Source organism: Pongo pygmaeus, chromosome 1 (genome assembly GCF_028885625.2).
Source record: "Pongo pygmaeus isolate AG05252 chromosome 1, NHGRI_mPonPyg2-v2.0_pri, whole genome shotgun sequence".
NCBI classification, from domain to species: domain Eukaryota; kingdom Metazoa; phylum Chordata; class Mammalia; order Primates; family Hominidae; genus Pongo; species Pongo pygmaeus.
Window position 1 is genome coordinate 95770988 of NC_072373.2, and position 25505 is coordinate 95796492.

A 25505-nucleotide genomic window follows, 5' to 3' on the forward strand; every position below is an offset into this window, starting at 1 on the left:
CATTCCCACCAGCCTTGAAACATGCCCATGACCATCTTTTAAAAACCTTCCCTCTACCCCATATCTCCCTGCAGGTACCATCTCATTTCTTTGCTTCTCTTACAGCCAAACTTCTCAAAAGAGTTATTCATACTCATTGTCTGCACTTGAACTCATTTCACTAAAAAGGCCAACCACTAGCCACATGTGGTTATTGAGCACTCGAACTGTGGCTAGTGTGCTGAGGCACTGAATTATTAATTGCATTGTAATTAACTTAAATTCAGTAGCCCCATGTGGCTAGTGGCTACCATATTGGATAGCAGAGCTCTAAAGGATTCTAGTTGCATAATTAACAAACTTTATCATATATGTAAATATATCATACCAATATAAAACTTTGCACATAAGAGTTCATATTCTTTTCAAACACATAGGGCAGTCATGAAATTCTCCTGGATCCCTGAGGTAAAGATACTACACAATCTGTCCCTCCTGACCGCCTTCACCATCTTCTTTTCATGCCACTGTCCCTCTCATTCTGAACTTAAGCCCACTGGCCTGCACGAGCCTGCCAGCATGGACAAAGAAAGGAGTGAAGGCATTTTAGTTCCTTCGGATCATCAAGGAACAGTGAGAAACTCCATGTGGTTGAACATAAACGTTGATTCCTTTTACTGCCCGAGCTGCTAAGTCTTGAAACTGAAGCCTCTGTTGTATGCAGTTAGAGTATCCAAAGCTGGGTTCTCAGCCAGTAGATTAGGATCTGGTTGAAAGCTAGGATTCTTGATGCCTTGTCTGGTACATTTCCAAGCTGTTTTGCTCCACCATGCTCTTCCCTCTGTGTTTGGAAATTCCCAGCCGGAGCGGTAGAAGCCACCTCCCTGCTCCACTTGGGCACTTTATTGTCAGCGCAGCTCATGGGCCCAAGATCCATTCCTTACCCCAGAGTTAGCTCAAGCCTGCCAGGGGTCAAAAAACAACTCCCAGCAAAACCTGGGTCCCTGGCCTAAGGCCGACCTTGACCTAATGACCTCTCCAGGTCAAGTCCCCTTGAGCTAATAGGAAGTAAATGAGGGAATGGAGTTGGGCGCTTTAAAAATCAGACATTGTATGAAGTAACAGTGACTCGTGGGGAGAAAGGTAGTCCCTTCTGATTTCTGCTTAAGAAGAGAGTCCAAGTTGGTGCTAGCATTTCGTTAAGCCTTCCTCATACTTCATAATCTTCCTTTATAGTAAGGACAGGCTCAGAACCTTTGCAGGTAACAGTATCTAGTCAGAATTTTATAACATGATTTTATCATATTCTGTTTTACAGCCACCTTCAATATGTGGCAAGTGATACTGGTTTTCCATTTACAGTAGTGAAACAAAGTTTCCTATTTCAGTGTGTTTACATTTTTATCTCTTTTTTCATACCTAGTATTACGGATATTTACATTTTTAGAGTCTTTATTTATTTTAGAGATGAGGATCTTGCTGTCTCATGCAGGCTGGAGTGCAGTGATATGGTCATAGCTCACTGCAGCCTTGACCTCCAGGGCTCAAGTGATCCTCTCACCCCAGCCTCCCAAGTAGCTGAGACTATAGGCACACACCACCGTGCCCAGCTAAATTTTTTTTTTTTTTTTTTTAAGAGACAGGGGTCTCACTATGTTGCCTGGGGGATTACTATGTTGCCCAAGCTGGTCTTGAACTCCTGGCCTCAAGTGATCTCCCACCTTAGCTCCTCGAGTTGCTGGGATTACAGGTGTGAGCCACAATGACTGGCTCTAAGAAGTCAATTTAGAGAAAAATATTAAGTAATAGTCCAAGTAATACCTGGATCTGGCACAAATCATGTGGTGATTCATGAATGACCAAAATCTAGGAAATGCTGCCTTAGAAACAGCTTCTGTTTGACGGGTCCATATGTTTGCAAGACTGGCCACATCTTCAGCAAAACTAACCCTTCCTTGGAACAACTGTCAGGGTCTGGCACTCGTCTTCATTCTCTGCTTCTCATCCCAAAGGTTCGTTTACCAAGCAAAAGTTGGGGGTCGCTGGTTCCCAGCCGTCTGCGCACACAGCAAGAAGCAAGGCAAGCAGGAAGCAGCAGATGCGGCTCTCCGTGTTTTGATTGGGGAGAACGAGAAGGCAGAACGCATGGGTTTCACAGAGGTAACCCCAGTGACAGGGGCCAGTCTCAGAAGAACTATGCTCCTCCTCTCAAGGTCCCCAGAAGCACAGCCAAAGACAGTTAAGACGTCTACTTTTGGTGCCTTTTTTTGGGGGGGGAGGGTCCTCCTAACTCCTCTCTAAGTGGAGGTGGCTCTTGCTGTCATGCGAGTTATTCCTAGGCTTTACTCTTAGCCTCAAGAGAGCATATAACTGGGACACTAGATGTAAAAGAAGGAAAAGATGACTCACACGACAAGTAGAGCTTGATCTCCCTGCCCACGGTGAATATGGTGGACACAGCCTCAGCTTTGTGGTGCTGACACAGCCTCCTTTCCCCACAGCTCCCTCTCACTGGCAGCACCTTCCATGACCAGATAGCCATGCTGAGCCACCGGTGCTTCAACACTCTGACTAACAGCTTCCAGCCCTCCTTGCTCGGCCGCAAGATTCTGGCCGCCATCATTATGAAAAAAGACTCTGAGGACATGGGTGTCGTCGTCAGCTTGGGAACAGGTGAGTGAGGCTCTGAGACATGCCGCCTCCCGTGGCGCCTGAAAGCGGGTCCCTCTCATCCTCCCCCGGAGTCCATGCATGTTAAGTCCAAGTCAGGGAGAAGAGACTTCATTTTAGCTACAGTCAATTCAGAGTGAGGAATGAGTTCTTAGTTCCTAGAGGACAGAATATGGGAGTCTAGGATCTGAGAAATTGAGGCTGTTTCTGCCTTGAAGCTTTCAGAACAAATAGCCTTCATCCTATTTGCCACCGGTTTCCTTCCATTATTCTATTTCTGTTTTAAACACCTTCCTAGGGAATCGCTGTGTGAAAGGAGATTCTCTCAGCCTAAAAGGAGAAACTGTCAATGACTGCCATGCAGAAATAATCTCCCGGAGAGGCTTCATCAGGTGAGCGAGATCAGAGCGGTCGCCTGGCTGCCCAGCTGTGGAGAGCTCCAGTTCCCTGCCCCACATGGCTCTGACACGGCCTCTGAAACCCCCTCAGACGAACAGGTCATGATGTGGCAGTGGCAGCCTTTGCTTTTCACCCGTCCATTTGAACCTGTCTGATGGAATCCGTCCCCTCTGTGACCTGAGCTGCCTCCCACTACTCGGCCTGTTTTTAAATGCCGTCCTTTTTTCTGCTAACTCTGCTGCTTCATCTTCTTTTCTAAAAACACAAAATGACCTTTTAGTCCTCAGGGCCTTGGGGATGAGGCAGCTTTCCATTTCCGTTTGAGGACCTACACAACCTTGATGCCCCTGCCAGCTTTCTCCTCTAGCTCACCTTTTCTTTAATTTATGAAGGGAGAGACTTAGAAAGGAGCAACAGCTTCCTGTAGTCCTTGAATCAGTTTGCTCTGCCCTAGAATCCCTGTAGCCGCCATAGCGAGGAGCCCTCAGCAGAAATGAAGGAGACCCAAAAGGCTAACTATGCTTTATGAAATGCTGGGGTCTCCCCTGGAGAATTTCCACCTGATAAACTGTGAGAGGTCTGCAACATTGAGGCTTTTCCTTACTGGCTCATTTGGAGGTCAGATTATAGAAGCAACTGCTTTTCCCAGAATTGAACCTGCCTTCCTAACTAGATTTTCTTTTTGTAGGTTTCTCTACAGTGAGTTAATGAAATACAACCCCCAGACTGCAAAGGATAGTATATTTGAACCTGCTAAGGGAGGAGAAAAGCTCCAAATAAAAAAGACTGTGTCATTCCATCTCTATATCAGGTCTGTACAGTTCCTGTTGCTGCCAGGGTGGGCCCTGCCAGGCTGTTAGAATTGGGTATCCGAATGTTCTCCTGGCCTGTAAATCGAACCTCATACAATAAGCCACACTCCACTGTGGGTTTGAGGTCCATATTCAGGTGTAGATGACTCACGTGTACCAGTCTCCCACGGTAGGCCTTAGAAAACATCCCTTGCTTCTGTCACATCTGACTGTTTTGGAGCCCCACGAAATTGCAGATTTCCCACAGGTGAGTTTTAACAGCCACCCCTGTTTTTCAGCACCGCTCCGTGTGGAGATGGCGCCCTCTTTGACAAGTCCTGCAGCGACCGTGCTATGGAAAGCACAGAGTCCCGCCACTACCCTGTCTTCGAGAATCCCAAACAAGGAAAGCTCCGCACCAAAGTGGAGAACGGTGCGTGATACATGCCCCCGCCTCCTTTCCGCAAAAGGCTCTGCAAGGTCCAGGGACCCCAAGTCTCTGCAGGGCTGCTAGGATTTTACCATTAGTCACTGGGCACAGAGGTGCTGTTTACAAGAAAGGGAAGACCTGGGTCAGGGAGCTGTGTGGTAAGATCAGGGTTCTATTTTGAATGTGTTAGTTTGGGAGACCTGGGAGATCCCCAAGTCAAATAGGAGGTGGGGGTTCCCATGTGGAGCTCAGAGGAGGGAGCTTGGCTGGAAATAGAAATATGGGAGTCATCCCCCTATAGGGTCTTCATGGCCATGAGAATGCATAGGATCACCTCAGGAAAGCAGGGAGGAAAAGAAGAGTGCGGCACAACCAAGCCCTGAGGAGCTGACAGATGAGGGTGCCAAGTGCCGGGGTTCCCTCCTGTCTAGCTGGCAGTTGACTCTGCCTTGTCCACTGGCTCCTTCTCTCCTATCCTCTCCTGTCTCCTTATTGTCTCTTCGCATCCACTCCATTGCGTTCAGGCCACGTCAGCAGTCATCATGGTGGTCCTGAAACCCTGCTAAATACCCTAAAGTATAGACGCAGTTACCATGGAGCCAGTGCTCCACTCCTAGGTATATGCTCCAGAGAGATGGAGATCTGTGTCCACACGGAAACTAATATGTGAATGTTCATGGCAGCATTACAAGAGCCAAAAAAGTAGAAACAACCCAGACGTCCATCAGCTGAGGATTCATAAATAAAACATCAAATATATCCATAAATTGAATATTATTTTGGCCATAAGAAGTGAAGTGCTGATACATGCTTACAATATGGATGCACTTGAAAACTTGATGCCAAATGAAAAAAGCCAGTCACAAAAGATCACATATTGTATGATTCCATTTATATGAAATGTCCAGAATAGACAAATCCATAGAGACAGAAAGTAGATTAGTGGTTGCCAGGGCCAGGAGTGGGAGAGTTGGAGAGATGAGTGACTGCGCCAATGGGTAGGTTTCTTTTTGGAGCGATGAACTGTTCTAAAATTGACTGTGGTGACAGTTGCAGAACTCTGTGAATATACTAAAAATGACTGAATTGTATGCTTTAAATGGGTGAACTGTATGGCATATGAACTGTATCTCAGTAAAGCGGTTTTTTTTGTTTTTTTTTAAACCCTGTAGTGGTTTCCCACTGCACTGCATATACAAGCAAAATCTGCTGTGACCACCCGGCCTCTCGCGCCACTTTCCCCATCCCTCGCATGTGCTGCGTCCACACTGGCTGTCTCAGGCCCCTGAACAGCCAATCCGCTGGCTGCCTTGGGGCCTTTGCTTTTGTCCTGTGTGCCTGAAACACTCTTACTCCAGCTGTCCTCCTCCATGTCTGGGCTCCCCTGCTGCTGCTGTCCCAGGAGGTGTCCCCTGTGGTCCTCCGTCATAGCTCCCTCAGAGCCTTCAGAGCACTGTCAGCATCTGGAATTCTTCCGTATGTACTGGCTACTGGTTTAGTGTCTATTCTCTTCCCCTTCAATCTCCTCACCACCATAGATGTTTTAGGAGGACAAGGATCTTACTTGGTTTTGCTCACCATTCTTTCCCAGCACCAAGCATAGTGCCTGGCGCATAGCAGGGGCTGTGAAATATGTGAAGAATGAATGAATGTAGCCTGTGGCCCAAGCTTAAGGAGGATAAAAACCACGCCAGGGAGTGGTTTGGTCCATTGGCACCTGTGGGTCTGACCCAAGTCTCTCACACAGGAGAAGGCACGATCCCTGTGGAATCCAGTGACATTGTGCCTACGTGGGATGGCATTCGGCTCGGGGAGAGACTCCGTACCATGTCTTGTAGTGACAAAATCCTACGCTGGAATGTGCTGGGCCTGCAAGGGGCACTGTTGACCCACTTCCTGCAGCCCATTTATCTCAAATCTGTCACATTGGGTAAGGGGCCTGCCTTGGGATCTGGAACTGGTCTGTCCTTCTTGTGCCCAAATCCCAAACTGCATGCTTTATTGCCAGGTGTCTTGTCTCCCCTATCAAAATGAGCATGGTTCACTCCTCAGTAATTGATTGAGTGTCCAGTCTGCTGTGGTAGGAAGATCCTAGTAGCCCCAGTCAGAAGGTGCTTCCTAACAAGGCAGCTGTTTCTCTTTCTTGACAACCGTATCTTGTACCTCCAAAATCCCCACATGCCTCTGCCTCTTAACAGCATTTGGTGCAAACACAGGTACATACGTTTCTCTTTTTTGTACTCAGGTTACCTTTTCAGCCAAGGGCATCTGACCCGTGCTATTTGCTGTCGTGTGACAAGAGATGGGAGCGCATTTGAGGATGGACTACGACATCCCTTTATTGTCAACCACCCCAAGGTGCTATAACCCCCTTCTATTTTCCCTGACTTTTTCCTCCTTTTCAAGCAGTCATGTAAATAGAGGAAAAATGTACACTGTGGGCAAGAGGAACATTGCCCACAGTGGCCCACCACCAACATTGGTTGGTGTCCCAAGAACTTAAACTTTCTTCCTTTTGGATGCCAAGGGCTTTTCTTCACTTAGTCTAGAATTAATCTGAATCGAGATGGAGTTAGTATGTCTAGAGTGTGCTCAGTCTTAGCCAAACAGAACCCTAAATACAGGGGAAAGATCATGACCCCACACTTCCTCTCTCCTATGAGTCTTGAGTCTCTGCTTCAGAATCTTATTCCTGAAAGGTTTCCATCTTTCTCCCGTTGCTTCTGGGATTCCTAGGTTGGCAGAGTCAGCGTATATGATTCCAAAAGGCAATCTGGGAAGACTAAGGAGACAAGCGTCAACTGGTGTCTGGCTGATGGCTATGACCTGGAGATCCTGGACGGTACCAGAGGCACTGTGGATGGGTAAGGAGACAGGAGAGCGCAGTCAGGACCAAGCCTCTGCCCTGACTTGCAAGGGTGCATCATACCTCTGCAGTCTCAGGGCTTGACAGTCGCCTCCCCTCCCACGGTGTCTCCACTGTGAGCTCCTTATCTTACAGGTCCCAGGTGAATAATGAGTGCTTTTGTTTCTCTAGGCCACGGAATGAATTGTCCCGGGTCTCCAAAAAGAACATTTTTCTTCTATTTAAGAAGCTCTGCTCCTTCCGTTACCGCAGGGATCTACTGAGACTCTCCTATGGTGAGGCCAAGAAAGCTGCCCGTGACTACGAGACGGCCAAGAACTACTTCAAAAAAGGCCTGAAGGATATGGGCTATGGGAACTGGATTAGCAAACCCCAGGAGGAAAAGAACTTTTATCTCTGCCCAGTATAGTATGCTCCAGTGACAGATGGATTAGGGTGTGTCATACTAGGGTGTGAGAGAGGTAGGTCGTAGCATTCCTCATCACATGGTCAGGGGATTTTTTTTTTTCTCCTTTTTTTTTCTTTTTAAGCCATAATTTGTGATACTGAAAACTTTGGGTTCCCATTTATCCTGCTTTCTTTGGGATTGCTAGGCAAGGTCTGGCCAGGCCCCCCTTTTTTCCCCCAAGTGAAGAGGCAGAAACCTAAGAAGTTATCTTTTCTTTCTACCCAAAGTATACATAGTCACTGAGCACCTGCAGTCCATTTCCTCTTAAAAGTTCTGTTTTGATTTGTTTCCATTTCCTTTCCCTTTGTGTTTGCTACACTGACCTCTTGTGGTCTTGATGAGGTTTCAGTCAACTCTTGATCATGTCAAGATCTGATCATTTCATTTGTGGATTACGCAGACCCCTCTACTTCCCCTCTTTCCCTTCTGAGAGTCTTTCCTTGTGATCAGAATTTCTCCTTTTCCCCCTCAGAGGGCAAAGAGGTGAACTTAAAGGATTTGGTGAAACATTTGTAAGGGTAGGAGTTGAAAACTGCAGTTCCCAGTGCCACAGAAGTGTGATTGGAGCCTGCAGATAATGCCCAGCCATCCTCCCATCCTGCACTTTAGTCAGCTGCAGGGCGGGCAAGGCAAGGAAAGCTGCTTCCCTGGAAGTGTATCCCTTTCCCCGGCAGCCGGGAAGTCTAGAACCAGCCAGACTGGGTTAAGGGAGTTGCTCAAGCAATAGCAGAGGTTTCACCCGGCAGGATGACACAGACCACTTCCCAGGGAGCAGGGGCATGCCTTGGAATATTGCCAAGCTTCCAGCTGCCTCTTCTCCTAAAGCATTCCTAGGAATTTTCCCCGCCAATGCTGGGCGTACACCCTAGCCAACTGGTAGGAAAAAATCCAGGACAAATCCTAGAGGGTATAAAATCATCTCTGCTCAGATAATCATGACTTAGCAAGAATAAGGGCAAAAAATCCTGTTGGCTTACGTCACTGTTCCACCTGGCGTAATATCTCTCATGACAGCGACACCAAGGGAAGTTGACTAAGTCATATGTAAATTAGGAGTGTTTTAAAGAATGCCATAGATGTTGATTCTTAACTGCTACAGATAACCTATAATTGAGCATATTTAAAATTCAGGCATACTTTTCCATTTATCCAAGTGCTTTCATTTTTCCAGATGGCTTCAGAAGTAGGCTCGTGGGCAGGGTGCAGACCTGATCTTTATAGGGTTGACATAGAAAGCAGTAGTTGTGGGTGAAAGGGCAGGTTGTCTTCAAACTCTGTGAGGTGGAATCCTTTGTCTACACCTCCACGAACATTGACTTGTGTGTTCAGAGCCTTTGGCCTCTCTGTGGAGTCTGGCTCTCTGGCTCCTGTGCATTCTTTGAATAGTCACTCGTAAAAATTGTCAATGCTTGAAACTTTCCTTTACTCACATTGAAGGGACTTTGTTGGCTTTTAGAGTGTTGGTCATGACTCCAAGAGCAGAACGGGGAAGAGCCCAAGCATAGGCTTGGTGCCGTGGTGATGGCTGTAGTCCAGTTCTGTGATTTTGCTTTTACATGTCCCTCGATAACAGTCAGCTAGACACACACAGGAGGACTACTGAGGCTCTGCGACCTTCAGGACCTGAGCCTGCCTCTCTCCTTTAGATGACAGACCTTCATCTGGGAACGTGCTGAGCCAGCACCCTCAGATGATTTCCCTCCAAACTGCTGACTAGCTCACCCTCTGTCTGGTAGAGACATTCACATCTTTGCTTTTATTCTGTACTCTCTGTACTTTTGACCAAAAATTGACCAAAATAAGAAAATGCAAGTTCTAAAAATAGACTAAGGATGCCTTTGCAGAACACCAAAGCATCCCAAGGAACTGGTAGGGAAATGGCACCTGTCTCCTGGGGTGGAAAGGCCTGCTCCCTGGCTCTGGGTCTGCTGGGGGCACAGTAAATCAGTCTTGGCACCCACATCCAGGGCAGAGAGGTCTGTGGTTCTCAGCGTCAGAGGGCAGCGCAGCCCCTCTCCTCTTCAGGGCTACAGGGTTGTCACCTGCTGAGTCCTCAGGTTGTTTGGCCTCTCTGGTCCATCTTGGGCATTAGATTCTCCAGCAGAGCTCTGGCCAGCTGCCTCTTCTTTAACTGGGAACACAGGCTGTCACAAGATCAGAACCCCCACTCACCCCCAAGATCTTATCTAGCAAGCCTGTAGTATTCAGTTTCTGTTGTAGGAAGAGAATTCCTACATCTGCTGGAAATGAGCCGTGTCAGATCGCACACCCCCGCGCCCCCATGGCCCCCTGAGTCACACAGGACAGAGGAGGCAGAGCTTCTGCCCACTGTTATCTTCACTTTCTTTGTCCAGTCTTTTGTTTTTAATAAGCAGTGCCCCTCCCTACTCTTCTTTTTAATGATTTTTGTAGTTGATTTGTCTGAACTGTGGCTACTGTGCATTCCTTGAATAATCACTTGTAAAAATTGTCAGTGCTTGAAGCTGTTTCCTTTACTCACATTGCAGGGACTTTGTTGGTTTTTTGGAGTCTTGGTTGTGACTCCAAGAGCAGAGTCAGGAAGACCCCAAGCATAGACTTGGGTACTGTGATGATGGCTGCAGTCCAGTTTTATGATTCTGCTTTTATGTGTCCCTTGATAACAGTGACTTAACAATATACATTCCTCATAAATAAAAAAAACAAGAATCTGAATTCTTAGAAAGTTTTAAGTCCTGGTTTCTTGGGGGAGGTGAAAATGGAAACAAAGGGACCTGTGGCCCTGGGGTTTCTGATAACAGCACCAGTGGCATCTGACATGAACCTGTGGGGGACAGGGCTGTCCCTCAGCCTTTGGAAAGGAGCCATTTCAAAGAACCTCCCTTTGTGGGTAAATTTGCATCTGGGTGAGGTGGGGTTCATCAGGCACCTTTTGATTACTTCCCCAGCAGGGCCCTTCCCCAGCAGAGCCCACTATTGATTGATTGATTGATTGATTGATTTAGAGATGGAGTATCACTCTGTCTCCCAGGCTAGAGTGTAGTGGCGTGATCTCGGCTCACTGCAAGCTCCGCCTCCCAGGTTCACGCCATTCTCCTGCCTCAGCCTCCCGAGTAGCTGGGACTACAGGCGCCTGTCACCACCCCTGGCTAATTTTTTTGTATTTTTAGTAGAGACGCGGTTTCACCGTGTTAGCCAGGATGATCTTGTCTCCTGACCTCGTGAGGTCCACCTCGGCCTCCCAAAGTGCTGGGATTACAGGCGTGAGCCACCGTGCCCGGCCAGAGCCCACTATTAAATATCTTGTCCCACAGGAATTGAGACGCAAGATTTCAAGGCCCAGAGTAGGAAAACATCCCTTGAGAGAGGATCACCTATTACGTACATAATTCCAGCTCTCCTTCAGGGGTGTTTTCTACCTCCTCCAAACCCCACTACTACCAGCTGTTTGACTTCCAGGAATGTGCATATTTGGAGTAAAGTTGCAGCCAGGACCAGGACAGGCTTGGTTGTAGTTTTAGGAGACAGACCATTTTCTTTTTACATCATAGATGACATCCAAATTATCTCTCCATCTTGAATTTCAGAGAGAATGTACCTTTTTTCACATTGTAATTTACATCAGAATTTCTAGAAGACTCATCCTGGACCCTTTAATAATATCATACCAGAGGATCTAAAGTACCTAACAGTGAGGCTAAGTCCCAATTAAACCTGCCTCATCCATTACACAGAAGGAACAACTGAGGCTAGAAGGGCCAGTGACATGTTGTTTGTGGGCATATTTCTTGAGGACCAGAACACCACACCACCACAGGTGTCATTCATCGTCTACTGAGATACATTGCTGGGTAAGCTGAACAGTTGGTTTTTTGTTTTGTTTTGTTTGAGACGAAGTTTCGCTTTTGTTGCCCAGGGTGGAGGGCAATGGCACGATCTTGGCTCACTGCAACCTCTGCCTCCCGGGTTCAAGCGATTCTGCCTCAGCCTCCCGAGTAGCTGGGATTACAGGCATGCGCTGCCACCACGGCCAGCTAATGTTTTGTATACCATGTTGGCCAGGCCGGTCTCAAACTCCTGACCTCAGGTGATCCACCTGCCTCAGCCTCCTAAAGTGCTGGGATTACAGGCGTGAGCCACTGCACCTGGCCAACAGTTTTAAGTGGAAAGACAGTGAAGGCTGTTGTATCTGCCTGCTGTGATGTACCAGGAACCTCGAGTGCGTCTGTCCTCTCTGTTCTCAGACAGCTCCGGTTCCACGTGGACAGAAATGTAGTGCCAGGTCTTTTAAAAAGTGGACAGTTTCCTCATAGCCTGAGGCAAGTGCCCAGCCACTTTGTGTCCAGAGGGAACAACACTGTCCTCCCACGACGTTCCCTGAGTGGGCTGGGAAGTAGGGCTGCCCTGAGGGAGCACAAGAGGGATTTTCTTCAGCTTATTTCAGTTGCTGTCCACCTTGCATTTCATTTAGGGGGCTCATAATTTAATACTGTTTCTAGGATGTAGGCCCAGATCTGCAGGTCTGACCTTATGCAAACCACAGCCTTGACTTCCCAGAGCATGGGGGCTGTGAGAGGAAACCCCAGCCATCCCCGCCTCCAGAAGAGTGGTCCTCACCTCCGCCCAGCCCTTTACAAGGGACTCCGGGGGCCTTTTCTGGACTCTGCCTACTCCAGGCCCAGTCATTTGGCCATTTCTTTTCCATCTGAGTGGATTTGTAAAGCAACAAATCAGTGATTCGGCAGACTGTCACCACTCACTTTTTCTTTGGATTCTTGTGATGTCTCTAAGCTCTCACGAGTCCAGTTTCTCCAGCATTCTCCCTTTTTCCTGTATTCGCCAACGCTGGCCCCCGCGGGCTGTCTCCCATCCCCCAAATAGAGTGACAAGACAGCTTTGGAAACAACTTTCTTTACGAGAATCTTGAGTTCCTAATGAGTCTGACCTGGAGTGGGCTAAACCAGTGCAGATACTCCAGGAGTGCAGATGGGGGAGGCCAAGGGCAGTGTGGGGAAGATGGGGGCATCAAGGGTGGCTGAGTGAGTGTCCTAATGATTCCTAGACCTACAGTCCCTTAGGAACTGCGTGGCTATCACACTGACCGCCTGGACCTGTTGGGATGAATACTAAAAGGTGGCTGTTCACTGTCTAGTCAAGGTCGGTGAATGGGAGTCTGGCCAGCACTGGTTGGGCGGGGAGGGATGGTATGACACCTGCCTGACTCTGCCCGGAAACAGAGGGGGACAACTGGAACTGGGTCTACTCTGGCTTGGGGAGTGATTCAGAGAAGGCCTTGAATGCCCCTTACTTTCCTCCCGAGGATCTCTTCTGCCTGCCTCAGCGGCTACAGCAAGAGTGTGGACTTTGGGGTTCAGGCCCAGCACTACTCACTAGCTGTCACTTGGTCTCTCTGAGCCGCATTTCTGTTATGTAGGTGGAGGCCCCTTCCCATAGGATTGTCATGCGGAATAAAGACAACGCATGCTGAGGACCTGGCGCAGAGCAGACCCTTAGTAACGGGAGCTAATACTGGGATACAAACAGCCCCAGGCCCCCAAACCACCCAAAGAGCCCTCCCTGTTTCCTCTTCCGGTTTCAAGACCACTGGGGGAAACGGTCTTGCCCTTCCTCTGCCGTAGCCTTCCTCAGCAGAACACACCACCTGGGGGCTGTTGTGTCTTGTTTGCTTTTAAATTTTCAATAACTTGGTACCAGCTGTTCTAGTATTTCTATCTCCCTGCCAGGAAGCTGCCTTCCTCCCACCGCAATGCCACCTGTCAAAAGCAGACAGCCTGTGCATGCCTTCTTTTCAGACAAAAATAGTTCTCAGATCACCTGTGGCCTTGCCATCTCTGATGGAGACAGTCTCAACCTGTTTCCTCACTTCCCCCTCCCAAACCCTTGCTCCAGGTTTCCATCCAGTATCTCTGCCACCTCCAGGTCTGGAGCTTCCTCCAGTCCTTGCCCGGCATTAAGCTGGGCACCCAATTCTCTGCAGAGATAGCCCCACCACGGGAAGGAGGCATAGGGGCTTCCCTGACATCAAGAGAAGGGGACACATGACCCAAGGGTGGAAGAGACTGGTTCCCCAAAGCTTCCCAGTGCACTTGAGGGTTCACACTTTCCCACCACATGGTAACACCTTGCCTGGGCAGTAGAGCCTTCACCTCTTCCTTATTGTGATGGTCCCCAAAGGGCTGCATACAGAGATGGAGGGAATGACACTGCCCAGGTAACCCTTTCATATACACTGACCCCTTTCTTCCTTGCTGAAGACCTCAGCTAGCTCTGTCATCTTCATTTTGTAGATGCAGCACAGCTGGTTCTTAGAAGGGGTCAAACAGCAGACAACCTCTAGGCCTGTTTCCTCGTGTGTTAACCGGGTCATGGAGAGGAGGTGGACAAGCTGCTCTCTGCCATCCCCTCTAGCACCATTTGGTGACTTAACTTGGACAACAGCCATGTATGGGAAATATTAAAAGCAAGTACAGCCACAGCAGCAGCTGCTGGGGCCTCGGGGTAGCCCAGGCCCTGGGAGAGCAAAGAGGGAGGGCCTCAGGCCGGCACCCTACCCTTCAGAGGGAGGCTCCTTTCCTGTTGCTGTTTCTGGTTCCAAGACGCCTTCCCCAGGACCATGAGTTCAAGGAGGGTTCAGGAATAATACAGGCAACTCCCAATCTGCTCTAGAAGAGGGGAGGTTTCCATAGTGCAGACACTCCCTGCTACCAAGAAAAGGTGTCCGTGAACCCATCCTGACAGACGAGGAGATGCGCTGAGGCCTGTCTCCTGCAGCCACTGGCTTCCTGTCCCAGTGGTGTGCTTCCACAGCCAGTACAGGACTAGAGCCTGGGGTCCCTGAGCACACACCTGTGTCAGAAGGTGCTGACCCAGAAGGGTGGCAGGGCCAGGGCAAGGGTTCAGCCCAGGAATGGAATGAAACTGCTGAGGGGGCTGCGGAGAGAAGCCTGCCCACCCACTAGACTCCCTCTGGTGTTCGTGTAATGTTCCTCCCAGCTCCCCCAGCTCTTCCTGATAAGGGAGACTTGGTTTCCTCAGGGAAGAGGGGGGAAGAGTGGGCCTGGGAGGGAGGCTGGCATGACAGTCAGGGGACCCCATTCTCACTAGCTCCAGTTGCCTGTCAGACTCAACATTCATGAAGCATCTACTCTGTGCCAGGTACAGCGCTAGACTTTTTCACAAGCACTGCCTTATCCTCACAGCAACCTCAGGAAGAGGGCATTGCCACCTACATTTTATAGGCAAGGAAGCTGAGCTCTAGCAAGGTGAAGGGACTTGCTCAAGCTGGCTCACGTGAGTTACTAGCAGGGCGAGGACTTGAATCCAGACTCAGGGGTCCCTGTCCCATGCTCTATGCCTGTGCTGTGTCTCCTCCCTCCTCTGCCCTGCCTAAAGAAGCAGGAGTCCCAGCTGGGCTCTAGGGACAAAATGGCTTGTGTCAGGTCAGGTCCCTCAGGTGCACTTGGCAGGCTGACCCCTCTGTAACCCACCATCTGCTGGCCCAGCATTGAGCCCAGGCTGGGACCACAAGCAAGCAGGAGATCCCTTAAAAGGTCTGTTCCCTGGGCTACCCAGCCAGGTGGCCTCCAGCTGGCCTCTGGCAGCAGAGTCAGGGTACAGCTTCCAGGGTCACATGGGGCAGGAAGCCGAGGCTGTGCTTTCTGAGGTGTCGCTGGCAGCAGCAGCCCTGTCCTTCCCAAGTTCTGCTTCAAAGCTGCTCAGGTTTGGTTGGGAAGGGGAAGAGGAAGAGTGACAGCCAGAAGGATGGAGCCATGAGCAGAACAGACTGGAGCAGCACGGATGTAGCAGGGTTCCAGCTGTTCACCTCAGCTCTGCTGTGGACAAAGAGGCTGGGTTGGCTTAAAGCTAACATCCTTAGTTCACTTCCTTCGAGTAACCAGTCAGTTCAAAGTGGGGAAAAAACAGAGCACTCGACAGATGGATCTCAGGGCAGGGAGGAAGAGTCAGACCCACCTGTGCTTGTCTCACCGTGTGGGTCAGTTTCTTCATCTGCAACATGGCTCATGTTGGAATCTATGGCTGTACAAAGTTCTTCCAGTTCCAAAAGCCCATGAACTTGGACTTCTCACAGATTTCAAGTATTTGGACCTGAGACTCCAAGCAGGTCACCCAGAGATTCAGAACTCAGAAGCTCCCCTAATACTCAGCCTTGCCCACCACACCTTGAGCCTGAGAAAGGAAGGAAGGAGAGAAAAGTCCAGAGGGTGCAGAATTCTTCAGTGGGGAAAGAGGATCTGGGGCAGGTCTCTGGACCTCTTAGAAGCAAGGGGCTGTGGGACTGAGCTGGAAGCCTCCCCCAGGGGTCTGTGACCATGGGGCCAGGCTAAACCCTACTTGGCAGGAACCGCTGACCACTGTGGGGCCCACCCAGTCCAGCTGCTGTCCACTCAAGCAGCGGCAGGTGTCAGGTCACACCCAGGCCTCTCTCCTCTTCCCCTCCCTTCAGAGCTACCATCGTGTCAGGCCAGTCCGGTGCAGTCTGAGCTCCTGCCCTTCCACCCCTTGTCCTATACCCCTCTTCTCCCGTGACTTGGAGGCAGCAGACAATCCTGTCCCCTTCCTGGCCCCTTGCCCATCACTCCTCAGGGTGGATGGCTCTGCCATATCTGTCTTCCACTTAGCAGCCTTGCTCCTTTTGTACCAGAGGGCTGGTACAAGAGGAGGAGAGCAGCCAAAACAAAGCAGCTGGTCCAGCCTCCAGGTTGGAGCTGCTGTGTGTGGATGGAGGTGTGGGGTAGGAGGGACTCCAGATGAAGCAAAAGGATGGATCTGTGGGGGCAGCACCCCTCTTCCTGGTAGCTCACTCGTCCATCCTCCACCCAACACTACTGTGCAGCAGAGGGTGGCGGGGTGAAAGAGCATGGAGATGAGGAAGGGCCTCACTTGGAGCTGGGGGCTGAGTGGTCTGAGTGGAGGAAGGTGGTGGTGGTGTAGTTCTGGAAGAGAGGCTGCAGGAACATGCCGATGGTGCCAAAGACACAGACAAAGACAAAGATCCAGAGGAAGAGGCGGTCGATCACCATGGCGACGTACTTCCAGTCCTCACTCACCTGGATGGAGGAGACGGAGGAGGCCCAGATCACATGATGCAGGATGGGAGGCAAACAAGTATAAGCGGGTCCCACCACACAGACACACACCCCACTCCTCTCCTGCAGTGATCCCAGAATGATCTTGCTAAAGCATGGCTCTGATCTTAGTAAAAGCCTCCAGTGGCCCCACTGCCTTCAGGGCCCATCCAAACTCCCAAGTCTGGAATCAAGACCCACCCATGACAAATATGAGCCTATCTCCTTCTTCTCCCACCCCATAACATAGCCCTACCAAACCCCAGTGTGTCCTCCCAGGTCTCTGTGTCTTTGGGTTTCCTTTGTGTCTGGAAATCCTGATCTCCCTTTCTCTACCTGGTACACTCCTACATATCCTTCAAAGCCCAAATCAAACATCACCTTCTCTGAAGGCTGCCTTGACCCCCAGATCAGCATGAACTGCTGTCTGCTCTGGGTTCCCTCTGCACTGTGTACACGTCTCCATCACAGTATATTTACTGTACTGTATTGTTTCAATTTGCATGGCTGTCCCCCTACTAAGCTACAAGTTCCTAAACAACAAGGACCCCGATTCATCTTTGTCATCTCAACATCTGGAACACAGAGTGTTGAGTAAAGTGGCTGATGCTTTAGTGAGTAAGTGGCTGCCTCAGCCGGCCTGGCTCCTTTTATGATCACACACTGAGCCCCATCCAACCACACCGCGTCCCCAGAGGGTGAGGACCAGGTCCCAGATGTGAACAAATCGGTCAAAAAGATAATCCTGTCTGTGGGTTTGAGAGCCAGTCACAAGGCTTGCACAAAGGGCCAGCATCTCCTCAGAGCTGCTCCACTCTAGCCTGAGTCTGGGCCTTTGTGCACGTGTTTATCTGGAGCCCAGCCAGCTCAGCGGGGTGGGGAGACAGCCACTGAGCATCTTCATTTAGTCAGCAGCTGAAGAACTCATTCGCGTGGCAACTGTGCCTGTTATATACCTGGCACCATGCTACACACTGGGGATGCAAATGAGCAACAGAAACGCATCCAGTGGTTTACAGTCTACTGAGGAAGGTGGAGCAAAAATAAGCACAAATTTAAAAATTCCACACTGGCAAACAAAGGATTGAGATAAAGAAGAGGAGGAGATATCATTTAGAGTGTGGTCTGGGAATGCCTTTTTGAGGAGGTGAGATTTAAGCTAAGGTCTGATGAGTGAGAGAGAACCAGCTGCATGAGGAAAAAGCTGAAGAAAGAAACAATCAGACAAACCCACACGGAGGGACATTCAGCCGGCCTGGACCCTTTAAAAACGTTTATGCCATGAAAGACAAAGCTGAGGAACTGTTCCAGATTGAAGGAAACTAGAGACATGACAACTAAATGTAATTTGAGACCCTGGATTAGGATGAGGGTGGGGGGTGATGCTACAAAGGACATCACTGGGACAATTGGGAAAATTTAAATGTGGAATTTATATGAGATATAGATATCAATGCTAAATTTCCAGCAGTCGATCACTGAACCTGGGTTGTGCAAGAGAGCGTCTCTGTTCTTAGGAGAGACACACTGAATTATTTGGGATAAAGGGTCACAGTGTCTACAATTTACTCTCAAATAGTAGAGTGAAAGTTAATAATTGTAATAATTTTTTTTAAAAGAAAAAAACAGGGCATCCCAGGCAGAGGGACCCATGTGTGCAAAGGTCCTGAAGCCACAAAAGAGCTTGGCTTGCTTAAGACAAGATAAGCCAGGCCGGGTGCAGTGGCTCATGCCTGTAATCCCAGCACTTTGGGAGACTGAGGCGGGTGGATCACCTGAGGTCAAGGGTTTGAGACCAGCCTGGCCAACATGGTAAAACCCCGTCTCTACTAAAAATACAAAAAATTAGCTGGGCATGGTGGCGGGAACCTATAATCCCAGCTACTCGGAAGGCTGAGGCAGGAGAATCGCTTGAACCCAGGAGGCGGAGATTGCAGTGAGCCGAGGTCGCACCATTGCACTCCAGCCTGGGCAATAAAAGCGAAACACATATCAAAAAAATAAATAAATAAAAGATAAGCCAGTGACCTGGGCAAGGAGGGAAAGGCATGAGCTGAGAGGGAGATGTCTGTTTGGATGCAGGAGCACAGGAGCTGAATTGGGGAGACTATTAGGAGACTCTTCTGCCCTAGGCCAGGCAAGAGCTGATGATGTCCTAGAACCAGGGTGTTAGCATGGAGATGCTGAGAAACGGAAGAAGCTGAGAATGACTTTGGGGTTGTGACAGGACAAGACTTCTGATGAATTGGACAGAGAGGGCGGTGAGAAAGGACAGGATCAAGGATCACTCCCGGTTTTCGGTCTGAGCCATTGAGTGAATGGTGATGCCATGTACTAAAAACTGGTGGAGGAGCAAGTTGGTGGTTAGGATGTAGACCAAATACTCAGTTTTGAGCATGTTGAGTTTGAGGTGCCTGTGAAGCATCCAAGTAGGTCACCACATCCTCAGCACCTAGCTCGGTAAATGCACAATACATGCGTGACTGCAGCAGGAGAGGTGGAGGCGGTAACCACAGCCTGCTGAGTCCCTGAATCCCAGCATCTCCCACTTGGCCTCAGCTGGCTCTAAGGTTCCCACCCCATCTCCTCTAGTGTATGCTCCCTGGTCCAAGCTTCAGCTCCAACCCATCTCCTGCTGTCCAGGGAAACAGATCTCTGAGGCCCACACCGCAGTGCCCTTCTTCATCCCCCAGCCAGAATGGCAGCTGTCCTAGAGGAAATCTGGCCAGTCACCATGGCAACAGCTGAGCCTCAGCCTGGAACCAGCCAGGTAGCCAGAGACTGACCACAAGGTGGGGCCGTCCCCTACCCAAAGTGCGGGGTCGGGGGGGATGTCAGCCTATCATATCTCCCCCCAACTCTTGGCTCAGTCTCAAAGAAGCTCTCAGGGAACCCTGTAGAAGAAGCCAAAAGCTCGGTGTGCAGAAAGCCTGGGGAAGGGGCCAAGAAGCCCTCTCCTTCACCCACTCCCATCTCCATAAATATTTCAGGAGGCCATCCCCTGGGACTCAGAAGAGCAGGGATATTGATTTGGGACTCCATGCTCTCCGCCACAAGCAGGCTCCTGGAATCTCTAACCCCGCCACCAACGCCACCCCTCCCACAACACACACCACTCCTACTGTCCTCAATTTTGCCCCCTCCTGCCTGTGGGGTGCACAAAAGACTCATCACTTGTGCTAAGAGCTGCAGGTTAACAACTTGGATGTGGGCATGCAAGCAGTGGGGAGGGACTCTCAGGGTCACGGCCACAGGCTGGCTGCCAACCCTAAAGGGCCTCCTCGTGTTTCAGGCCTCCCTGCCCATATAACGATGCCCCAGCTCAGGCATTTTGCCCTGAGTGCTAGCCCTCAGGAAGCAGCAAGGTCATCCTCCACCGACTCCAATTTAGGCCGCACAATCTCCCGGAAGCCAACCCAGAAGGGCCCTAGCCAGCACCCAGGCCCGCAACACAGGCCTGACTCACATTGTCCTCTCCTACACTCCTACTAGCTCTGCATGTCTACAGAACGCCGCTGCTTTCCAGATACCCGGGCCCTGGCAGACCCCATACCTCACGCCCGGGGTCCCAGCCTGCGGCACTCACGCTCTGGTCGTCGTCCTCGCTCCGCATGTGGTCTGCGATGAAGCGCACGCCGTCCACCGCCTCCCGGAGGCCACAGCCACACAGCTCCCCTGAGCGCCCCGGGCCCGCCACCAGTGCAGGCTCAGCCCCGAAGGCCCCGGCCAAGCCCTGCACCGACGCGCGGTTGACGAAGCACGTGCAGGAGTCGGCCCCCGGCGCTTCGCGGAAGAAGAGGGCTCCAGCGCCCTCGCGCTCACGCTGGCGTCGCCGCAGGCGCAGGCGCTGACGGGCGCAATGGTGGCGTGGCTGCTGCATGAAGAGCAGCGCCGGCAGCTTCTCCAAGAAGACGACCTTCACCCAGGGCGCCATGGTGTGCGTGGTGGGCGAGCGGTGGTGCACGTTGAGCACGCACACGCTGGTGACGATGGAGAAGGTGACAAGCACCATGGTGAACATGAGGTACTTGCCAACGAGCGGCACGTCGAGGGAGGTGGGAGGCACGATCTTGGAGATAAGCAGCAGGAAGACTGTGAGCGCCAGCAGCACTGAGATGCACAACGTCATCTTCTCGCCACAGTCGGATGGCAGGTAGAAGACAAGGATGGCTAGCGAGGTGATGAGCACACAGGGGATGATGAGGTTGATGGTGTAGAAGAGCGGCTTGCGGCGAATGATGAAGTCATACGTGATGTCCACGTACGTAGAGTCGTCGGGGTTCTCATTGCGCCGGCCCGGCAGTGCCACGATGTCCCACTCACCACTAGGTGTGAAGTCGTCCAGGCTGGCCACGTCACTCTTCAGCACCAAGTCGATCTCTGTGCGGTCGTAGGTCCACGAACGAAACTTCATGGTGCAGTTCTGCTGGTCAAATGGGAAGTGCTTTACTTCAATCTTGCATGCGCTCTTGTAGATGGCAGGCGGCAGCCAGAAGATGCTGCCATCATAGGAGACCACGGCATTGGAATAGAAGGACACCTCATACATGCCGTCAGCACTGCCAAAGGATGGGCACAGTCAGCCCTGGCCTAAGCGTTCCTTCCTCCCTACCCATCAACCCAGCCCCTAATGGGAGGAGAGCAAAACCAGAGGGAGACATGGAGAGAGGACACCCAGATCTGAGAGTAACCATCCAGGAGTATAGAGAGGTGGAGCAGGAATTGATCAAGAAGGGGATATGGGGAGGCGGGGGAAGGTTAGTGACCAGAAGAAGTGTCCTGGTTAGAAGGCCTGTGTGACACCTCGCAGGTAGAAGGGGGTGGTGGGTGGAGGAAGGGGACATGTCTGCTACTTGTCACACATTGTATAAGCTGGTTGATCCTCATGACTGTGGAGAAGTCGGGGGAGCCAGGAGGCCAGAGTGAGGAGCCCCAAGCAATGGAAGGGGACAGGGCATGGTCCCATCAGTTGAGGAAGGTGGATTTGTACCTTAGAGATAAGATGGATTATTGCAGGAGACAGGACAGAACCTGGAGGAGAAACTGGGACCTTAAAGTTCTTTGATCCTTCCCAGGCTTCCAGGAAAGCCTGTTCCTGAATCAGTTGAGGCGCTGGGGGCTGTCAATACTTGTTTGTATCCCCACCACATCATCAAATACATACTGGGAGTCCTAACTGGCTGGGAGTGGGCTGGTTATTGCCCAGGTCACCTTGGCTGTCCACATTGTACCTCACTGGTCTGGGTCTGTCTGTCTAGGTAGTGACTGCATATCTATTATAAGTCCCTCCCCTCCCACAGCATAAGTAATTTCTCTTATTTTCCCCATAACCCCTTCCCTCCCTGAGCCCTCCAATGGTCTCCCCCAACCTTCCCATTGCTCCTACTTGTTGTACAGGACCACATCTGGGAGCCAGATGTGTTTGGAAGGGAGCCGAACTTTCTTCATATTGTCAAACTCTTCAGGCTTCCAGGTGAGGCGATAATCTTCCCACTCCTGGGAAATGAGAGAGGGAGGCAGTACCAACTTCTGCTCCGGGCGGGGCTCAAGGTTAAGGAAACAAACTAGAGGGGGCCCATATGGCTTGAGGGAGCTTTTAAAAGCCAGCCTCTTCCCCACAGTGAGTTCTCTGCCCATCAAGTGTGGCTCATGTGGTACTTTCTCATTTAATTTGCACAGCTAGGCCAAGGTACAGTATTAGAATCTACATTTACAAATGAGAAAATGAATCTTGGAGAGTTTAATATGTTTAAAGTCACAAGGCTGGTGAGTGCCAAGATTCAAATCCAATTGTTTAGGACTCCAAACTCTATACCTTTCTGCCTGTTTTGAGAGATTAAGAAAGAAAAAAGCACATGGAGAAAAAGGAGGAGAGAGAAGGCCAGGGGTGTGGAAGAGAGCACTTAACACTTACCTGGGTCAGCCAGACATTGGTGGTCATTATCTGCTCCCGCTCATGCTGCAGGGAGGAAGAGAGGCTGCTGAGAAGGCCCCTCAGCCTGTGGGGTCACTGCCACCACCCAGGGTCCCTCTCACACCTCTCCAAGCCTTGGAAACACCAGGGGAGGAAGCACACAAGCGTTAACACATTTTGGCGGGGCTGACTTCAGTAGCTGGGCAAAGAACCTGGGACCCCCACTCACCACACTGATGAGCTGGGCCAGTGACACCATGAGCTGTACTGTCACCAGCTCAGAGCCATTGGTGGCTGGGCGGATAAGCTTGTTGTAGCGGGAAGGATCCAAGAGATGCTCCACCAGCCGCTCCTCTGTGTCCGTACCCCACACCCCTGGGCAGGGGAAAGGCAGGAAGAAAGTAAGCAGGCAAGGAGAGCCCACCCAGCATCCCACCCTCCCCATGCAAATGGGACAATCCAGGCCCAACCAGTATCTCCCTACATCCCTAAGAATGCTGCAAAATGCTTAGATTACCTCCAGGGAGGCCCCAGATTAACGTCTTCATAGAAAAGCCCCTCTCTGAGACCACTGACCAAAGAGTCCACACAGCTCCACAGAGATGACTTGAGATTAAGAACCCACCCTGCAAGGATTCATGGAGACCTGCCCTTCCCCCAAGGTCTCAGAGGGCAATTTGAGATTTCTGCTTCCATGGCTTCCCCAGCAAATACCTATGACTCAAGGGAGGTTTTGCAGGGCGGTGAAGGGGAACAGTTATTTGTCCCAGTTATTTGTGTCCCACCGCACACATCCTTTCTCCTGCCGATTGAGGAGGAGAAAGTATATGTGTGGTGGGACACAAATAACTGTTCCCGTTCACCATTTACATGCGCAAATGACATTATGTGCCTCACGTAATGACACGTGACTGTGGTCACGACGCCATCCTCCCCTCTCCCTAAAGGCACTGGGTTGGAGTGGAATAGCTGGGCTGCCTCAGCTGTGGGTCAGGCATATATCTAGCCCCAAGTTTCACACACACAGCAGCCCACCCCCAGAGGTGGCCTGTAGGTGTGGAAAGCTCATTCGGTTGTGCATTCCCTTTGTACCTGCCCCTCTCCGGCACAATGCATCCCCCTCTGCAACTCTGCACGAACACACCCCTCCCCATCCCCTCAGAGAGTTCCTTCCTAGTCCTCAGCCTGGCAGAGCTTCTTCCCTTCCAAGCCTCCTGTCCCACCCTACAGGAGGGTGGAAAAGTCCGTTCCGTTTTCTCCCCTTCTCTGCCCCTGAGCGGGGACGAGAATCTGGAGCCCAATGTGGGGGATGGGAAACGATGGGGAGCCCAGGGAGGGGTGCTGGTCCAGGTACCTTTCTTGAGATAATGTTTCACAAAAAGTCAGATGGCATCTTAGCGCCTCCAGAGCCGGCCCTCCTGCCACCCCAGAACGCCTGGGGAGATCCCCTGCCTCCTTGCTCTCTGTGCCTGCACCACCCCTACCACCGCTGGCCAGGTTTCCATCTCTTTCTTGCTTCACTTACTCCTTCGAGTATGTCTCCTTCCCAGTCCAGCCTCCCAGGTGCTCTCTGCAGTCCCAGAGGCTCTCCCCTAACCCCCAGCAGACTCCCCCACCTCTAGGGAATCCCTCCTCCCACCTTCCGGCCTAGCAGGGGTGAGTCAGAGCGCGGCGAGTCTTGGGCCGTTGGCTGGGGTAGGAGAACCTGGCCAGTGCCCGTCTTTCCCTTACCTGAGCACAGCCGGAGAAGGCCGAAGCCAAGGAGCAGCGCCACGGGGCCGCAGCGCCGGGCCATGCCGCGGGCATAGCTCGCTGCCTTGCCTACACCGGCTGGAGCGCGCCGCCGGAGGGAGGGCCGCGGGTGGGGCGCTGTCCGTGGTGCTGAAGCCGCGCCCGCCTGGAGCTGGATCCAGGTGGTGCCGGCCACCGCGGTGGTTCCTGGGCCTCGGGGAGCCGGCTGCGAGGAGAAACCAGCTTCTCGCCTATGCTGGTATGAGCAGGCGGAGGCTTTTCCGGCTTCTCTTCCAGGGAATACAATTGGGACGGTGAGGGGGAGGAGTCTGCGCCCCGGAGGCGGAAACGCTGGGTCCCAGAAAAAAAAGGGAGGGTCCCCGGGTGGGATAGTCTTCGATTGGTTCTGCCCTGGTAGGGTGTGCGTGAGGTGGAAGAAGGGCTGTTCCTCCACGGCACGGTGGAGGAGCTCTGAAGTCCTAAAGTTGGGGGCAGGACCTGCAGCATGGTCGGAGAAGGGGCGAGAGGCGCGGCGAGAAGAAGTAGCAGGAGTAAGACAAGTAGGTCAGGGCCTGCTTAGTACTGAGGGCCAGAGGGCCAGAACGAGGGTTGGGAGACAGGAGGAGTGTCCGGGGTTTTCGACCTCCTTTTTTCTCTTACCAAACCCAAATGATCCTGCTCCCCAGGTAGGCTGAGGATACAGCAGAGAAAATGCGTTTAGGCCCTTAAAGAGATAGGGGGCTGTGGGTTTGCTATTTTTAAGAAAGCAAATGGCTTTGGAGTCTAAAAGGCTAAGCTTCGTGCCCTCCCACTGAGGGTCTACCTGAGGAGGTCTAGACTTGCCTGCAAAGAAGGTAGCCTTGAGGGTAATACTGGAAAGACAAGTAGCCCCTATTCATCGGCCTTCCTCACCCCCTTCTCTTGACTCCAGCTGTTGGCTTCTGTGTGACTAGGGAGATCAGAGACCACTCACAGAGGCCTGATCAAGAGAGAAGCTAACACAAAGGAGACCAAAGATGAGAACCCTGAACTCTTAGCCCCTCTTTTTCCTTCAGTGGGTTTGTTGTCACTTTCAACCAAAAGATTCCTGACTAAAGCAGACTTAGCATACAACAAGGCTCTGTCCTGTTTTGTCCCTGCTTACTTCAACCTCATCTGGGTCACTCTACCCCCAGCTCCACATTCCAACTA

The 25505-nt window shown here is 51.2% G+C and overlaps 2 protein-coding genes across 6 annotated transcripts in view; one reads left to right on the forward strand and one right to left on the reverse strand.

Moving 5' to 3' along the window:
- ADAR (adenosine deaminase RNA specific) overlaps positions 1–10287 on the forward strand; it is a 46684-nt gene extending 36397 nt beyond the window's left edge. For 2 of the 4 annotated variants that reach the window (XM_054460308.2, XM_054460316.2), the window contains exons 7-15: positions 1992–2217; positions 2481–2652; positions 2948–3041; positions 3737–3859; positions 4139–4272; positions 6017–6199; positions 6515–6627; positions 7006–7133; positions 7307–10287. In XM_054460308.2, the coding sequence (XP_054316283.2) occupies positions 1992–2217; positions 2481–2652; positions 2948–3041; positions 3737–3859; positions 4139–4272; positions 6017–6199; positions 6515–6627; positions 7006–7133; positions 7307–7544 (1411 nt within the window). In that variant the 3' untranslated portion in view covers positions 7545–10287. The remainder of the gene's footprint in view (positions 1–1991; positions 2218–2480; positions 2653–2947; positions 3042–3736; positions 3860–4138; positions 4273–6016; positions 6200–6514; positions 6628–7005; positions 7134–7306) is intronic. The other 2 variants (XM_063659887.1, XM_054460326.2) reach the window with 1 other exon arrangement.
- On the reverse strand, positions 9834–24620 carry CHRNB2 (cholinergic receptor nicotinic beta 2 subunit). Of its 2 annotated transcripts, none has more exons than XM_054460345.2 (6): positions 24315–24620; positions 22813–22958; positions 22584–22628; positions 22056–22165; positions 20256–21228; positions 9834–16651 (listed from the first exon to the last, which is right to left on the reverse strand). In XM_054460345.2, the coding sequence occupies exons 1-6, from the start codon at positions 24376–24378 to the stop codon at positions 16481–16483; spliced, it is 1509 nt and encodes a 502-aa protein (XP_054316320.1). In that variant the 5' UTR covers positions 24379–24620; the 3' UTR covers positions 9834–16480. The 2 variants fall into 2 exon arrangements, with proteins under 2 accessions (XP_054316320.1, XP_054316311.1); XM_054460336.2 differs by having other exon boundaries at positions 20223–21228.
- Positions 24621–25505: the final 885 nt, after the last annotated feature.

What these genes read in the sequence shown, in the direction of transcription:
- CHRNB2 (XM_054460336.2), bottom strand. Translation starts at nt 24,378, where the DNA reads ATGGCCCGGCGCTGCGGCCCCGTGGCGCTGCTCCTTGGCTTCGGCCTT. An exon ending in GATGTGGTCCTGTACAACAA is followed by an intron (nt 21,229 to 22,055) that starts GTAGGAGCAATG and finishes ATCCTTTGGCAG; the next exon opens with TGCTGACGGCATGTATGAGG. An exon ending in GCTGGGACCCCGGGCGTGAG is followed by an intron (nt 16,652 to 20,222) that starts GTATGGGGTCTG and finishes TCCTCCATCCAG; the next exon opens with GTGAGTGAGGACTGGAAGTA.